General features: G+C 34.7%; 1 protein-coding gene across 5 annotated transcripts in view; it reads left to right on the top strand.

The window, feature by feature from the left end:
- LOC120083175 (S-adenosyl-L-methionine-dependent methyltransferases superfamily protein) overlaps nt 1-14,665 on the top strand; it is a 30,204-nt gene extending 15,539 nt beyond the window's left edge. For 4 of the 5 annotated variants that reach the window (XM_039038796.2, XM_039038800.2, XM_039038795.2 and 1 more), the window contains 3 exons: nt 2,732-2,803; nt 5,632-5,740; nt 14,268-14,665. In XM_039038796.2, the coding sequence (XP_038894724.1) occupies nt 2,732-2,803; nt 5,632-5,740; nt 14,268-14,369 (283 nt within the window). In that variant the 3' untranslated portion in view covers nt 14,370-14,665. Of the gene's footprint in view, nt 1-2,731; nt 2,804-5,631; nt 5,741-11,205; nt 11,251-14,267 lie in introns of all 5 variants that reach the window. The other variant, XM_039038802.2, reaches the window with a different exon arrangement.
- The last annotated feature ends 3,524 nt before the right edge of the window (nt 14,666-18,189 follow it).

Here is an 18,189-nt window from a genome sequence, read left to right as displayed (position 1 = left end):
TCCCATAGTTTTAGGGACTGAACTTGAGAATAAAGTTCCTGCTCATAAGTAGGCCATTTTTCCCATTGTTTTATGTGTGTCGGCCCATATTTGTCCACCGGGATTAGTTTTTCCTTGGTTCTTAAAAGGTTCTTGAACTCTTTCTTGGGTTCCAACTTCAGTTCTATTGAAGTTTAGACCATTTCCCCCGTATGTGCTCCATGAAGATTTTCATTGATTTGCAAGGCATTCTTGTTTTTCCGTTTGCCATGAGCTTGCTGTCCTTGAACTTCCACTAGGTTTTGAACATCCAATCGTTGCATAATTTGGGCTAACATAACTCAAAGGTTGTTCATCTCATTCTTCATGTCCACAATGTCCGATTCTACCGAGGCTATTCTATTCTCCAAGGATTTTGCTGATGAGGAAGCTTCTGCATCCATTAAGGTAACAATCCAATGAAGAGAATGCGTGTTTTGGATCACAATGCTCTAATACCAAATTGATGCAACATACCATAAGAGAAATAATTTGAATATCATTTATTAATGAATTAATAGTATTAATGTATCGGTTCTTTACAGTTTATTATATAATTAATTAATTAATTTATGAATCTGGAGTAGTTAAATTCAAATAGGGTTGTTTTCAAATTTAGGAAAATGAACCAAAATATTTACAAATAATAGCAAAATATCATAATCTATCTGTGATAGACCACGATAGATAGCGATAGACTACTATCTGTGTCTATCTGTGACATGATACACACAGATTGTAGTCTATCGCTGTCTATCACAGATATACTGTGATATTTTGCTAATAGTTTTTTTTTAAATGGAAACAAAACTTTTCATTGATATAATGAAAAGAGCAATAGCTCAATTACAATGAGACAAAATAACAAACCAAAGCAAACAGGAACTGAAAATTGAAAACTGAGGATCAGCAGGTGCACCGGACATCTCAACTATGTTGACACCCCCATAGCACCCTCATCATTTCCAATACGAGATACAATAGTTCAGAGATTACGAACAAACTAAATACTTGTCTTGATTACATAGAGAATAAAAGCGCATTCCAATTAAGACAAATATCCTGGATAGAATAATCTTCAAAATGCTTGGATTGTGAACTCCAAGTAGAAGCTGTAGTCGGGCTGACCCCTATCTGTCAGGTCAATCTATAAATTTATCATGGAAAACTCTTTGGTTACATTCAAACCAAATCTCAGAAATCAAAGCTTTAACTGCATTTGCCCATAATATCTGAGCTCTATAGGCAAGAGAAGGGCCAACCAACAAATGAAGAATTTTGTCCTTAACTGAATTCCCCAAAAACCCATTGCACACCGAAGCAAGAAAATAATTTCCACTAACAATTACTTGAGAAGGAACAATCAAAAAACAGATGTTGCATTTCTTCCCTCTTAGCTAAGCAAAGAGGACATATTGAGGGTGAAATAAGTTTGTTCTGTAGCTTGTGTTGCAATGTGGATGAGCAATTGAGGGAACCATATAGAAGAATCCACACCAAAATATTAATTCTTTTAGGACTCTGATTTCCAAAGAGCTTTATAACATGCTTTATCAATTGGAGAAGAAGCAATAAAATATTTTGACAAAGATTTAACCGTGTACCTTCCTGAAGCATCCAAAGACCCACAATCTGGAATCCTGTAAATGTGAAATTCGGCTACCCTCAATCTTGCTTAACAGTTGTTGAACACTTCAATAATCTCCTCTTCCTTTAGTTGCCTTCGAAGTGAGAGGTTCCAAGAACCAATAACCGGGTCCCAATGATCATTGACACTGCCTTTTGGGGCAGAAGCTAATCAGAACAGCTTTGGAAAACAGTCATTAAATGGTAATTCTGTACACCATGAATCTGTCCAAAAGAAAATATTCCTTCCATTGCCTAGTTTAAACTTAGCGAGATCCTAATTCACTCCATGTTCTTGAGATGCTGATCCAAGGACTTCTCAAGCTTAAACACCGTTTTCCTGATGTGTGCCAAAGATGTGGGTCAACTCCGTGAATACTTTTAACAACTTTGCACCATTTAAACAACAAAGCTGTATTTCTGTTTTTCAGATTACCAATCCCAAGGCCTCCGTCAATTAGAGATTTGGAAGTTAACTCCCATTTTACCAAATGATTCAGCTTGCTGTCTTTATGGCCTTCCCAGAAAAAATTACGTAAAATTCTCTCCAATTCAGAAATCACCGAGCAAGGCATTAGAAATAAGGACATGTAGTAAGTGGCTCTCTCTCTCTTTTTTCTTTTTGAAAATGGAAACAAGACTACTCGTCTTTCATTGATATAATGAAAGAGTCTAAAGCTCAAAGTACATGAGAGGAAACAAAATAAAAACTTCAAACTTGCCAATGCAAGGCTAGAACCGAATACATTATGAAGACAAACTCTGAAGAAAAATTAAAAACAATCCAGTAGAACACATAACTCAAGATGAACACGTATTCCAAAACACTTCAATTCAAACAATCTAAAACAAAAAGAGGAAAAGCTTCCACCTCAACATCTCATATGCTCTTTTCTGATTCAAGTATATTTAATAGCTGTGTAATAATATCTTTTGGAACTGAAATGTGGAGATGACTCGTCTTCATACTCTCCCCTTTGGTAATGAATAATTTTCATTTCTTGAACTAGCTAAAAGAAATGCTTGTGTTCTTCTCTTACTTTTTGTTGGAAAAACTGTTTTACTTACTAAATGTGTTTGTTTATAGGGTTCTAAGACGAGGAGGAAGATTTCTTTGTCTCGAGCTAAGCCATGTTGAAACTCCTGTATTTAAGGAATTGTATGTAACTTCCACACACTCTTAATCAGGGAAAAATTAATATTTTATTATTTTTATGATAGTGATCTACAAACTTCTGTGTTCTACAAACTCTAACTACGTGATGATGAACTTTAACCTTTTTAGAATTTTTTTTCTAAATTTCTCATTAGTTTTTCTATTATATTATTATCTTTTTAGTGGAGCCCTTTTGAAACTTTAAGTTAAATTTTGGCCTTGAAAATTGATGTTGAAAAATGACTGGAACTCCTTGGATTAAGTTTTGGAAAAGGAAGGTTTTGGGTTGAACAGAGAGCTTGGATGTGGAATTGTATTAGGACAGTTGACTTCTCGATTTTTGTTAGTGGAAGGCCGCGGGGTAAGATTTTAGCTGGGGGACTTTGGAAAGAAGATCTGTGGTGGTATTTCTGCATCTTTTTTTGTGGTGGATGTCCATGCCTAAGTAGATTAGTGTCAGCGGGAGTGGAGAAATGGGAGATTGAGGGGCTTAAGGTGGGCAAAGAGTTTGTTCACCTCATCAAAGTTTGCTGATGACACTCGCTTTTTTTATTTTATTTGGTTCAGAAAAACACTTTTGTTAACTTAATACTTTTTCTCCCTGTTAGAAGCGATCTCTAACATTAAGATTAACAAAGGTAAGATCTCTATCATTAGTCTAAATTGTTGTCCCTCCAATTAAGCTTGTGGTCGTCCTTGGTGGGTTGTGAGGTGTGTCAACTCTCTTCTTCTTACCTTGGATTGCCCTTGGGGAAAATGTGAAGTGTCAAGTTTTGGATTATTTGGTAGAAAAGATTCTGAAAATGTTGTCAACCTGGAAAAAGGTCTGCTTCCAGAAAGGGGGAGGCTTACTCTTATTCATGTGGTGTTGAGCAGTATCTCTAGTTACTTGTCTCTATTCAAAATTCTTGAACGGGTGAGAGAGAATTGAGATAATACGAGGATTGTTTTTCTTTATGTTCTTTTGTTTTTTTGTGGGAGGGGGTAGATTAAGGTGGAGCACACCTGGTCAAACGAGGTGGTGTTTGGAGGCCCAGGCATTGAGAGGTTAAACTGTAAGACTTCTTAATGAGGCTTTTCTAGCTTAGTGGTTGTGGCGCACACATTATGGTCTAGGGTGATTATGAGTAGATATGACCCTCATCTTTTTGAGTGAGGTGCAAATTACCGACTGTGAGGCCTTAGGAAAAATCTCTGGCAAGCTATCTCTTCTATTTTAACTATATTCTCTTAGTTACTTGCACCGATGGAGAAGGCTCGAAGGTTTATTTTTTGGAGGATTATTGGGTGGGGGAGTGAGCTTTTGTATACTTTATTTTTGAGGTCAGCTTTCAAACAAGAGGTTGCATTTTGTGGCCTTTGTGTGGCCTTCCCTTGTCACTTCTTCCTCCATCTCTTTACATTTCTAGCGTTCTCTGTCTAATTGAGAGGCACTGGAAGTGGTAGATTTTCTTTTGCTCCTTTGAGACTGCCATGTGTTTCTAGGGAGAAGGGGTGTTAAATGTTGGTCCCGATCCTTCTAGGGCTTCTCCTGTCATTCTTTCTATCGCATTTTGTCTTCCCCTTCTTCCTCCTTTGCGGTCTCTGTGTTTTTCTCTCTGGAGGTTAAAATTCCAAAGAAGGTTAAGGTGTTTCCGTGACAGGTTTTAGGTGAGAGAGTTAATACCATTGGTTGTGTTAAAAGACACTCTTCCTATGTTTTGTTCCCATAATAGTGCATTCTTTATAGGAGGTATGAGGAGGACATGGGCCATTTTTCAGGATTGCTAGTTTACGTGCTCTCTTTGGAATCGCTGACTAAGGTCGTTTGCATGTTGGGCTTGGTTTAGAGATGGCATGGCTCAGCTGGAGGTGATAATTTTGAGTTCTCCCTTCAGGGAGAGAGGTAAAATTGTGTGGCTGGCTAGTTTAATAGAGTTCTCTGAGAAATTTGGTTGTAAAAAAATAATAGTGTGGAGAGATCAAGTGAGAAATTGGGACATCTTAAAAACAGATTTTATTTGTCTTGTTCCTGGTTTTGTTGTCTGCAACTACAACATTTTTTTTTGTTTTTAATAATGTTCATCTTCGAGATGGGGTTCTTTTAGAATTGTTTCATCTATCTCATTTCTTCTTTCCTAAGAGGTGAAACACATTAAGAAAAAAAAAAGAAGAAACAACCTAAGGTCGAGGAGACAAGATGTGGCTTGCCGAGAGAGAGATCAGATAGAATACCACCTCAAACTAGCTTTAATTAAAAAAAAAAAAAAAAAAAAAAAAATGATAGAACCCATACAACTAGAAACAACACTTTTCAGTGAAGAAATTGAAGGAGACTAATGTTCAAAAGATACTAGCTCCCCAATGGAGAAAAATCAGAAAAGGAAAATTAAACAAAAAGAAAAAGAGCAATCCTCAAAAGAAAATTATGGGAAAATAAAGGAAGGCAGCCAAATTCAAATTAATATCTTGAAGAGGCGATTCTAAAAGGTTAGAACTTTGAACACCAAAGAGATGCCTTCAAATGAGTTACTCAAAACGATTCAACCTTCAATTATGCTTGTGTTCAGAAACTGTTTGATTTCTTTCCAACCATAGTTAGAGTATGAGGTAATTGCTTTTTCAAATTCTCTAACCAAAGAGGCCCTTATATATAAGAAAACCATGTGTTACTCTATATCACAAATTTTTTAATGAATGGTCCTCGTAATCAAGCCCTTGGTAGCCTGGATTCATTGACTTGACTTTTATTTGCTTTTTACTAATATTTTCCTAAGCTATGATACACTCGATATCATCATTAATTTCTTCTAGCGATGAAATTTAACTTGAATTTCCATTTTCTGGTGCAGATATGACTATTATTCCTTTTCTATCATTCCAGCCGTCGGAGAGCTAGTTGTTGGGGACCGGGAATCTTATCAATACTTAGTTGAAAGCATCCGTCGATTTCCCTCACAGGTTATAGTACTTTCCTCTTTAGTGTTAATTGCAGAAGCATTACTGTAACAGAAGGAAACGCCCTAAAAAGCGTTGGAACCTAGCTAAACTAATCACATCCGTCCAGTTTTTCTTTTTCATTAGCGATCTGATTATTTCTTTTTGTCTATGGCATTAGCTCCAAGCAACAGTTTTGATTGATTGCATTCAGCCATTAGATTTTAGCTGTTTCTTTGAGGTTGTGGCCACCTAGTTACTGAACAATGCCCTTCTCAGCAGAGCTGGGAAGGGATTGGAGCTTGTGGACTGCCAATTCTTCAGAGGAATTTTCGTGTAAATCTTTCTTTTGCAGTTTGATTGATCCTTCTCTGGTCAATGAATTGGTCTTCTTTTCTCTCAAGAGGATTAGAATCCCTAGGAATTGAGTTTTTTTATCTGTTAAGTCTTATACAACCACGCTAACACGATGGATCTGCTTGCGAGGAGTTTACTCTCATTTGTTGGGTTGTTCTTCTATATTCTTTGTTAGGAGGCGGAGGAAGATTTGGACCATATTCTCTAGAGATGAAAGCTTGCGAGTTCCATTAGGGATTACTTCTTCCATATATTTGGGTTCTTGCTAGCTCGGTGGAGGGATACTAGAGAGATTCTTGAGGAGTTTGTCCTTGTAGAAATTGGAGGAATTGAAATATTATTCTCCTTTTTCTCTTCTTAAATATGTGCAGATTAGCTCTTCTTATATAGGAGAGATCTTTTACAAATATGGAAAGAATAAAGACAATAAAAGAAAAATAAATATTCATATTCAAATATAGAAATTCCAACACTTCCTCTCAAGCTAGTTTGAAGATGTCTTCCATAGCTAGCTTGTCAATCAATTTGTCAAATTGTTTCTTTGGAAGGCCTTTAGTTAACACATCAACAATTTTTTCTAATGTAAGAAGATAAGGAATGTATATTGTTCCTGCTTACGTGTAGAACTGGATTATGAGCAACAGAAATTGCAGCTTTATTGTCACAATAAATTCGTATAGGCGTAGTTAAAGAAATCTTCAACTCTTCAAGTATCTTTTTGATCCATATGCCCTCACAAATTCCATGAGCCAAGGCTTTAAACTTTCCTCCAACGAAGGAACAATAACTAGAGGTAGATCTTTTATCTGTAGTACTTCTAACCCAATCTGCATCAGTGTAGACTTTTATTTAGTAGTGATTATTCCTTTTGAATAGAATACCTTTTCTAGGAGACCCTTTCAAATATCTCAAAATTTTGTAGGCAGCTTCAAAATGAGTCGGTCAAGGAGCATGCATAAACTGACTAACCATGCTCACAACAAATGCAATATTAGGCCATGTATGAGACAGATGAATTAATCTACCAACAAGTCTCTGATATCGTTCCTTATCCTTTATTTCTTCTACTTTTGCTACTAAAAGCTTTATATTAGGTTCAATAGGAGTTTTTGCAACCTTGCAATCAAGTAAGCCTGTTTCTTTAAGTATGTCGTGACATACTTTCTTTGGTTAACAAAGATTCCCTTCATTGATCTTGCAAATTCCATTCCTAGTAAATATTTCAACGTTCCCAAGTCCTTAATTTGAAATTCACAAGCCAGTTTTCTTGAGATCAGCTAAGCTTGCTTCATCATCATCTATGAGAATAATATCATCTACATAAACAATCAAAATTGAGATTTTGTTATTCTCTCGTTTATAAAATAATGTATGATCTGCTTGACTTTGAAAAAATCCATAACTGGACACAACTTTTCCAAAACGCTCAAACCAAGCTCTTAGGGACTGTTTAAGACCATAGATTTTTTTAATTTGCAAATTTTACTACAACCAAGCTCATTCTCAGAACTTGGTGGTTCATAAGGACCTCTTCCTCAGGCTCATCATTCAGAAAAACATTTTTCTCATCAAGTTGGTAAAGTGGCCCAATCTAAATTAACTGCAAGAGACAAAAGGACTCTAACAGAGTTAATTTTTGCAACAGGGGCAAATGTTTCTTGATAATCAATTCTATATGTCTAAGTGAATCCTTTAGCTACCAGTCTGGCCTTGTATCTTTCATCACTACCATCAGCATGACACTTTATGATAAACACCCATTTACACCCCACTGGTTTTTATTCTTAGGTAATTCTACTATTTCCCATGTTCCATTTTGTTTTACAGCATTCATCTCCTCCATAACTGTTAATTTCCAATTTGGATCGTCTAAAGTCTCATGTATATTCTTTGGGACAAAAAAATCATCAATCCTGGATGTGAAAGATCTGACTATTTGACAATTTTTTATATGACATAAAGTTTGCGATAGGATGTTTGGTACAACTTCGAATACCTTTTCTAAGGGCAATGGGAACATTGAGATCAGACACTGCTGGAAAAGTACTTTGAGTAGTTGAAGGAGTAAGAATAGAAGAAGAATTACTAGTTTCAATCGTCGGGGTCTCATATTGGTCTTGTGAAGGACTAACTATCTTGTCTTGGTTCCCTTGATTGAATTTTCTTGTAGTATAAAATTTAAACTCAGGCACTTGATCAATATGATCATTTTGTAGTATTTCTCCCTCTGATTGAGAAGTTTCTATACTTGACATCATATAACTAGTAACATCTAAACAATTAAGACTGGGAAAAGGAATACAAACATCCCAAAATTTTTCTCTCAAATTTGGTTTCTTTCCCTAAAGAGAATTTTGGGGAAAATAGGGTTGACTTTCTAGAACAGTTTTTTGTCGGAGGATCGAAACATTTATAACCTTTTTTATTTGAAGAGTAACTCACAAAAATGCATTTAACAACCCAATGATCAGGTTTGGACGAATTGATCAGGTATGTGAACATAAGTAGTACTCTTAAAAACTTTGAGGGGTAATTCAGAATATATGCGGGATGTCAGAAATTCTTTTTTAAGGCAGTCGATGGGAGTCTTAAAATTCACGATCTTATTAGGCATTCTATTTATTAGGTAGGTAGCTGCGAGAATTGCTTCTCCCCCATAGATATTTTGGAACTTGCATAGAAAACATTATAGCACATGCCACTTCAAGTAAATGCCTATTTTTTCTTTTAGCAATCCCATTTTGTTGGGGAGTATCCCGACATGTAGATGGATGAATAATACCTTTGTCTTTCAAAAATTCGCCAAAAAACTCATTTAAGTACAAGTTCCATTATCAGAGTGTAAAATACATATTTTGATTTGAGATTGAGTTTCAATCATATTGTAAAAATGTCTTATTTTTTTCCATTAAATAAACCCAAGATAAATGAGTATGATCATCAATAAAAGTAACAAACCATCTAGCACTCTCCCTCACTTGTGGGCTTGAAATATGAAGAAAACCCAACAAGTGGAAATGAATATTGATTGGGGAGGAAACAACAATGCAGGGACTTGAACATAGGATTTCCTAAACCAACCTACTATGATACCATCTTAAATCATCGATTGACCCAAAAGTTTAAGCTGATGGGTGAAGGTAAATTTAATTATATATCATCTAACACTCCCCCTCACTTGGGCTTGAAATATGAAGAAGACCCAACAAGTGGAAATGAATATTGATTGGGGAGGAAACAACAATGTAAGGGCTTGAACACAGGATCTCCTGAACCAACCTACTCTGATACCATCTTTTTCCACTATGCGTCGTAATTTTACGACCTCAAACATTGGTATGAATTAAATAAAAAGATTTTGAAGCCTTGTAATGTTTTGGAAAATATGTGGAACGATGATTTTTGCGAAAACGCAACTTTCACAATCAAAAGATGAACAATCAATTTCCTTAAATAAATTTGGAAATAAATATTTGAGATGAGAAAAACTGGGATGCCCCAGTCTATGAAGCCACGGTATAATTTGTTCTTTAATAGAAATAGAACTGATACTACTAAGACTTTGAGTTATTTCATCGCTAAAAGAATCTTCATCATAGTAGAGACCTAATCTTGGCACTCCCAATCATCCTCCCCGAATCCTAATCCTGAAAAATGCAATGAGATTCAAAGAATGTAATACGACAACTAGAATCTTTGGAGAGTTTAGAAATGGATAAAAGATTACAGGCTAATTTTGGAACATGTAAGACAGGCTGAAGAGAAATATTTTCAGTCAATTTAATAGTTAGTTCCTTTTCCTGCAACATAAGAAAAACTACCATCGGCAATACTAATTTTATCATGCAATATAATGGAAAGTACAAATTAAAAGAAGAAGAAGAACTAGTCATGTGATCTGAAGCTCCTGAATCAATAATTCACAGAGATGAATTACTACACGAGAATGTCTTGGGACTTGTGTGAGTGAAAGAAGCACATGAATTATTAGATGGAAAATTGGTTGGCAGTTGCAAGATTTGATGAATTTACTCTTGTAACATGGTAGAAGATTTAACAAATAGTAGAAATCCACCCAAAAAGAAAGAGTTTTTAGACCAAATCCAATAGAAGCAACCCAAACTAGTTTGAACTAAACCAGGAGTGAACCAAACCAAATGAACTAGATTTTAAATAAAATGACCAAGTCAAACCAAATATGAACCGAACCAAATCTGTTGTAATTAGAACCAAACCGAGTTGATCTAGGCATACATGGAACAAAAAATCACGCAAGAGACCCGCGTGATAGTTGTCTTTCGATCAATATTGATGGGTGAGCAAATCGACCAGCCGTCACAGAACTGGTGTAGTACGTTGAGCTTGAAGGATAGGGTGGCTCCGGATTTGATCTTGGCAGCACCGGATTTGGATGTCATGCACAAAAAAAATAGGGAACTTCTCGATCTGGATGTCAGATGGGTGTTCAAATGGGTGGTTGGATCGCCAAATCTAGGTTTCACGATGATTAACAAATAGGGTGTTTACAGGGTTGGAAAGGAATCCTTTCAATGTTTGGTCCTTTATTAGATTTCATATTTTCTTTTTGGTCCCATGTTAGATAACATGTTTCCTTTTGGGTTTTGATTTCGAAGGCATTTTGTAATGATTATATAAGCACCATTTTGTACAGTGGGGTTCCCTTTCTCTACTGGGGTTCCCTTTTGTGGGTGAGGGTTGGGGAGCGAAATAATAGGGTGTTTAAAGGGTTGGAAAGGAATCCTTTTAATGTTTGGTCCTTTGTTAGATTTTTTTTTTTTTGGGGGGGGGGTCCCTTGTTAGATAACATGTTTCCTTTTGGGTTTCGATTTCGAAGGCATTTTGTAATGATTATATATGCACCATTTTGTATAGTGGGGTTCCCTTTCTCTAGTGGGGTTCCCTTCTTTTGTGGGCGAGGATTTTTTGTATGCTCTTTGGTGGATAGAACTCGTTGAGGGTTCTAACCAACCAAATAAATTTGTAAAACCGATCTAGAACTTCTACGATTAGGTAGTTTTAGAGCAGACCAAGTCGATTCACTGGGAGCTACGTGTTTTCTTCTAATCAAGGTTCAATTCCTCAAGTTGCTTGTTTGTTTTGCAAGATAACAGTAAATAGATGGTGTCGTCCAGCACTGCAGCAGAGGGGCATCCATGGTAATTTTCACCTCCTTTTGACATAGTTTCATCTCTAGAGCTTCAACCATTCCATTTAAGCTCGACTTTTGCCGTAATGCTCAATTCTACCTCGCCGGTGTTTGATATGTACAAAATCATAGATTAAACACATTAAACTGGAAAACCAACTGCAAAACCAACCTGAGTTAAGTTGTGTAAGATAGTACATTTTATGTGCTATCACCCTTGTATTCTTTCATTGTTTCATTTACTCTCGATGGAAGTTGTTGTCATCTAAAAAAAACACCCTTATTAGCAGATGAGACCCATGAGATCGGAGAATTTTTGGAGTACAAATTTTCAACAATTTCTACTTCAGGGAAAATTGAAGAAACTGTGGTTAATGCTTTCCTCAGCTTTTTTTGATAGAATCCAGTTTATTTATGCATCAATAGGTACAAATCTAGGGAGCAGTTACCTGCCTCTGACTTGCTCACTCAGAGAATAAGAACAAAATTACTCAAAAGAATACTCCCCGCAGAATCTCTCTCCCACATATCTCTCTCCTAACAGAAAGCTTACTCTCACTAACTATTTTGCCATGGGTCCCATCAACAGCACTCTCACACTTCCCACGCTTACCACTGTACACTTTTGTGATTGGAGTTCTATCACTTCTCTACAACACACCAACTAGGATGTAGCAACCATATTCGAACAAAACTAGGATGTAGCAGCCAATTTTCTCCTAATGCTTCAATGATCTCCTTCCACACAATTAAAGTTATGCTTCTTAAATGGATTCCTCCATCATGATAAGAATTAGCATTCAACTTCTCGTGCTTAGCAGCATTTCCTTTTTCCAGTTTCAAATGTAAAAACCAACTTTTCTCCAGCTAGCCAATCATACATATCGTTAGCTACCTTTTTAGTTTTTACATTCGAGTAAAGACTTGTTTACATGGAATGGATTAAAGCATACATTTCTTATTAAGTTCAATGGGAAGCTCAAGGGTAAAGAAGTTAAGTATTTTATAGTAGAGCAAAAGAAACGAGCACAGTTATATAGTGTTAGATATTATAATTAAATTTACCTTCACTCATAAGCTTGCTTTTGGATCAATCAATGATTTAAGATGGTAAAAGAGTAGGTTGGTTCAAGATGTCTTGTGTTCAAACCCCTGCAATGTTATTTCCTCCCCAATTAATATTAATTTTCACTTGTTTTGCGCTTCTACATATTTCAATCCTACAAGTGAAGGGGGAGTATTAGATATTATAACTATATTCACATTCACCTATAAGCTTAAGCTTTTGGATCAATCGGTGATTTAAGATATAGACTTTCCAAGTTCTAAACGATTGTACTTTTACTCAAACCATGTCTCAGTTACACATCACTTGGTGGATGCTTGACACTCATTTGAGATGATTGAGGGGTTCCTTTTCTACGTGCCTTATAGGGAGAATGATTGTTTCTTGTGATTTTTCGGGGGATGTGCATTATTGTGAGATCTTTGAGGGAGAGAAGCAATAGAGTTTTTAGGGGTTTGGAAAGGGACCCGAGTGATACATGATCTCTTACTAGATTTCATGTCTATCTTTGGACTTTGGTTACTCTTTTCTTTCTTTTTTTTTTCCCCTTGTGATTATTTGGTAAGTGTTATCTTACTGGATTAAAGGTTATTTCTTTTTAAAAAGAAATTACAAGGGATATGATGGGTGAGCTATTCAAAGGTGAGTGGAAGAGAGATAGCATTCTGATATGAGAGATAGTTGTATAGACTGAAAATGAGAGAACAGAAGAACAAGAATAGAAGAGAGGGATAATTAATGTATGTATGCTTTTTGGAGAATTATAAAGGAAAAACCACCTACCTACCAGGGCCGTCAGTCTGGGTTAAGCTTAGTGTTTAAGAAGCTTGAATTTACCAACACCATGTTTGAGGAAAATTTAGGGTTGGAAAATTAAGCAGGGGATCGTTCATCGATTTTACTGCACTTCCCCTTTGTAATATGCTATTCAAATAAAAAAAAAAAAAAAAGTAGAAACAGAAAAAAGAAAAGTAGAAATAGAAATAATGAAAGATAGGAAATTTTGTTTTAAGACAATGATACTTCAATATACAAGTTTTTATTTGATGGATTATAATTATGCAATTAGATATTTTGTGGGTCCTTTGTAATCAGAGTTTATCATATCTTCTCAGCGCATTGTATCTTGGTTCAAAGAAGCAAGCGCTGTTAGGAAGGCACACCTGAAGTTCAGGCTTTTCCTTCTCAGATGCAAGAAGCAAACCCTTCTGAACTTAAACAAAATACCATAAATACAAAGACCCTTGCGTTTAGGGTTATTGTTATTATTATTTTAATCCACATTTGCATTGCATTGTTCCCTTCCCCATTTTGCGCCGGAGAGGTTCCTTCTTCCTTCTTTGGTATTCTATAGTATTTTGGTATTCTTGAATATTTGACTTGCCTAGAATTTGCCATGACCATGGGGTGTATGGTCATAGCTTTTTTTCTTCTCCATTTTTATAAGTAAGCTCCCTAGCTCTCTGATTTCATCCATAATTCTTCTTTCTCATTCTCTCTCCATTTTCGCTCCTTACTCAATTCTCCTTTCTCCATCTAAACCTTTATGTCCATGATCCACACCAATAATAATAAATTTTGATGACTAAAACAGATAAAAATGGAAGTTCAATGAAGGAGAGAATGAGAATGAAAACCTATTTAGTGATGATGAGTTCTTTAGAACTTTAGATTCTGGTGATTATTGTTCAACTGATTATACATCATTTAATTTGCTTAATTTCCACGACTATTTTATGATAAAATTATGAAGAATTAATGTAAGCACTCCATTCTTTGTTTCGATAAACTTTCCAAAAGGTAAAAGGATGGGATATGTTATCATTATATAGTTATCTGAGCATTGAAATGGTAACGAGTAGTTATCCTCACTTATGCAATAGGATCTAGTGTTCATGCTATTCTTTTAGTTAGTTTTACCAACTGTTTTCTTTATTGATGTTGATTTGGTGCGATTGCAGGAGAAATTTGCTTCCATGATCGTCGATGCAGGCTTCCAAAAGGTCGAGTACGAAAATCTTGTTGGAGGAGTGGTTGCTATCCATTCAGGCTTGAAGCTTTAGAACTTAGCTAGCTTTTGCTTCCACTTATAACTTCATAGCCAATAGGTTGCTTCACTTGTGTCTGATCTTTTCATCCAATAAAATGTCCAATAGATGTTAATATAGTCGAATTGTTTTTATTCTTTTTCCTGGTTAAGATTTATTTATTTATTGATTTTAGTTACAATGATTATTGGGATGAGAGATCGAACAGTTAACTTCGAAGGAGGGAATACTTTGACTAGTTGGCTAATGTTTTGTTAGTGTATTTAGAAAAGTAAAAAATAAAAATATGGTCATAAGTACTTTTTTTTAAATAGGAATACAGAAGTCAAGTCAGTAACGAATGGGTTGATTTAGTACATTACAATTTAATTTGTTGGTAGTGTAATCTTAGTTGTATTTGAGGGCAGATAGTTATTTTAATTGAACCTAAAGGGTCAATACTTTGTCTAAGCATATTATCCATTGTATTACTCATCTACATTTTGATGAATATAGACCATTAACTCTGGCAAACAGGATACACCATTCGAAATATTTACATCATTTGTGTAAACATTTTATTTTTATTTTAGAAAAATAATTTTATTTTATCTTGAGCAAGTTTGTAATCTCAACGAGTAGTTAGTTATAATAGTTTGTGGTGTATTTTTTTTAAAAAAAAAATTCATTAAGAATATTAGTTTGTGATTATTATAATATGTGAGGTTATAATAGTATATGGAATTGAATAGTTTGTGTTTGGAATGCAGACTATTTAATTTGGGTTTAGGTAATTTGTATTTGAGGTGTAGATTAGTTATCTTAATTCAAAATATAAGTGTTTGAGGTGTAAATTCTCTTGGAATAAGGTTAGGGTTTGTGTTTGGGTTGATTTGTTTATCGAGTTCTTTATGGGTTTAAAGTTGTTTTTTTTATTTTTTTTCCCTGTATTATTCAAATACAAATATCTTGAAGTAACATATTTGTCAATAGCAATAAAAACATATTTGTCAATAGCAATAAGTTGGAAGATGCATAAATATTGTTGGATACTTACAAAATAAGTGAGATTAAACTAAAAATTCATTTAATTGATTACGTAAGAAAATTTCATATAAACCTCTAATTTCATGATATTGCACAAAAATCGATAACTGGGAGTGAGTTATCAAATATAGGCTGTCACCGCTACAACAACTTAGATACATGATTCCTAAACAAAAAGTTGGTAGTACTTTTTGAGGAAGAGCTTGCGATATTAAAATAACTATAGGGGCAAGTGTGATAGATGAGGGGTCGGTCTAGAAATATTCAAAATAAAAAAAGTTCTCAAAAAAATTTTAAGGAATAAAATTGACCAAACTGATTGACTTACCGTCTAAAATCGATTGACTTTTACTCCTTGATGCTCGAGGTCAATTTGAAACATTTACTAAACCTACCATAATCGGTTCGGTGGCTATTTGGTCAAAAAAATCGACTCCTACTGATTGATGTTCACCCATCATATTATATCAATTGAATTAAAATGTATAAATCACTGTTAAAGATTTCTTGGGAGATTTCTTATCTTATTTTTTTATTTATGAAAGATTTCTTTTCATATATGTGCAGAAAAATGTTTTACATAAAGTTCATAGGACACTTCTTAAATCTACTTAAAATAACCATACTCATGCATTTGGTTACACGTTTATCAATAGTATTTTTATACACAAGTATGTTTGTATTTCTATACTTGAAATATTTTTATTGATATCAAATTACTATAAAAGAAGACTATTAAGTACTATGAATTAGTTGTCGGAGTTGGTTGCATAGATGGTCGTCATCAAAATTGGGGTCGGAGGTAGTCTTCTCTAGAGTTGTCTTCAAAGTGATTGTCAGAGTCGACAATTGGAGTTGGTCGCTAGAGGCAATTGTCAAAGTTGGTTGGGATGTTAGAGGTGGTCTTCACTAGAGATGGTCGTTTAGAGTGATTGTCAAAGTTGGTCTTCGAAGGTGATCGTCGAAGTTAGTCACTGGTGAGTGGAATCATTAGAAACATTGGAAGGAGGACGAATTGGTTTATTTTAACCATAAAATTGTAAATAGTTTTAATTTAGCAAAACAAAAGGTTAAAATAACCCTTATTCCCCTTTTCTTTAACACACCCCTCAAACTTTGAGTTTGCTATTATAGCCACCGAATCCAATCCAAATTGGAGTCCTTAAACACCTCCTTAAGTATATAATTAGATATGTAGCCATGTTTTAAAATATATACAAATATAGAAATTTTCTCTAATCTTCTTATTTATTTTATCTTTATTCCTACTATATATATATATATATATATATATATATATATATGATTTTACATTATTTTAATTCACGAACCTTTTTTTTTTTATTTGTATACGTTGGCTTCTAAACTTTTTTAATTCTAAAACTATTATTAACTCAACCTTTGATTCCTACTAATTAGGCGTTTTTTAATTATTTCTTATCATTTTTATTATGTATGTTTATATTATCACAAGAAATGGTAACCTAACAAATTCTTTTATATTTTTCATGTTTTTCTAAGATGGTCTATTTTAGAATTAGTTTTGCATTTTTCAGTGATGACCTAATAGGGGATTATGTGTGTCTCTTTGGTTGAAATTCTTGATTTTGATTTCAAATCTTTTTTATTTTGATTTTCTCCTTGCAATTCATCATTGGATTTAATCCTTCTCGTTTTTTTAATTATTCTTCTTGACATTTTGATTTGGGTTTTGGATCTTTCTTCTTGTCGATCGTGGTTTTGTTCTTGATCGTGGATCCTTCTAACTTCTAATCAATATATAGAAGTCTAGCAATGATAATTGAAGCATATCATTGATTTGTTTTTAGTGATATGCTTTTGTTAATGTTGCGTCTATCATTGATCAATGTTAGAATTTTAAAAGATATGCTTCTATCATTGATAGACTTCTACTAGTGCTATCAGTGATAGAAACATGTTTAACTTCTATCAGTTATATGCTTCTATCATTTATAGACTTTTATTACTGATATAACTTTATCATTGATGTAAATCTATTATTGATATGCAAATTATTAATATATAATACTCTATACCTGTGCTAGAGTACCGGTGATATACTCTATCGTGGATACGAGTCTATCAATAATAGACTTTTATTGTTGATAGATTTTGCTATTAGTAATAGAAGTTTATCAGTTCTATCACAGATAGATTTTGTCATTGATCATAAAAGTCTATCACTAATACTCCTTTTTCTTTGTAGACAACAAGTCCCCTCACTCTTTGTTCCTTCTCATCTTCTCCCTCTCTCAAACAATGAAGACCTGCCAACCAGGCCTAAGATTCGTTGCCTACAAATCGAAGCCCTTTAGACTTGAACAACTAATTGTGTCTCTTCGAAGGTTCAATTACTACAAAATGAATCGATATTCATAAAAATATTAAAAAAATCATATGCCGAATAAAAACATTTAGGGGAACCCAACAGGAGATGGATTAAGTTGGAATTTATTATCAACTCAATGTTTAGTCCACCAACTTTAAATGTTGGTGGGGTTGAGTTGGTTATTTTATCAACTCACTCCAACTTTCCCCAATTCTTCCTCTCTCCAATGTTTTTAATGATTCTGCCCGTCAGCAACCGTTGGCAATTTGCTACCACATTCCAGCAACATACTCCGATGACCACCTTCGGACGACCAACTCTGATGACCAACTTCGAGCTTCGACAATCACCTCCGACTATAACTCTTGTGGCCAATTCCGACAGCCACCTTGGTACAACGCAACTCTGGTGACATACTCTGACTTTCAGCACGACCAACTTCAACGATGAACTCTGGGC

This window comes from Benincasa hispida, chromosome 8 (assembly GCF_027475165.1).
Source record: "Benincasa hispida cultivar pf3 chromosome 8, pf3_genome.v1.1, whole genome shotgun sequence".
Lineage (NCBI taxonomy): Eukaryota > Viridiplantae > Streptophyta > Magnoliopsida > Cucurbitales > Cucurbitaceae > Benincasa > Benincasa hispida.
Note: the sequence above shows the minus strand (reverse complement) of the source record. Positions and strands in the feature narration are given on the sequence as shown.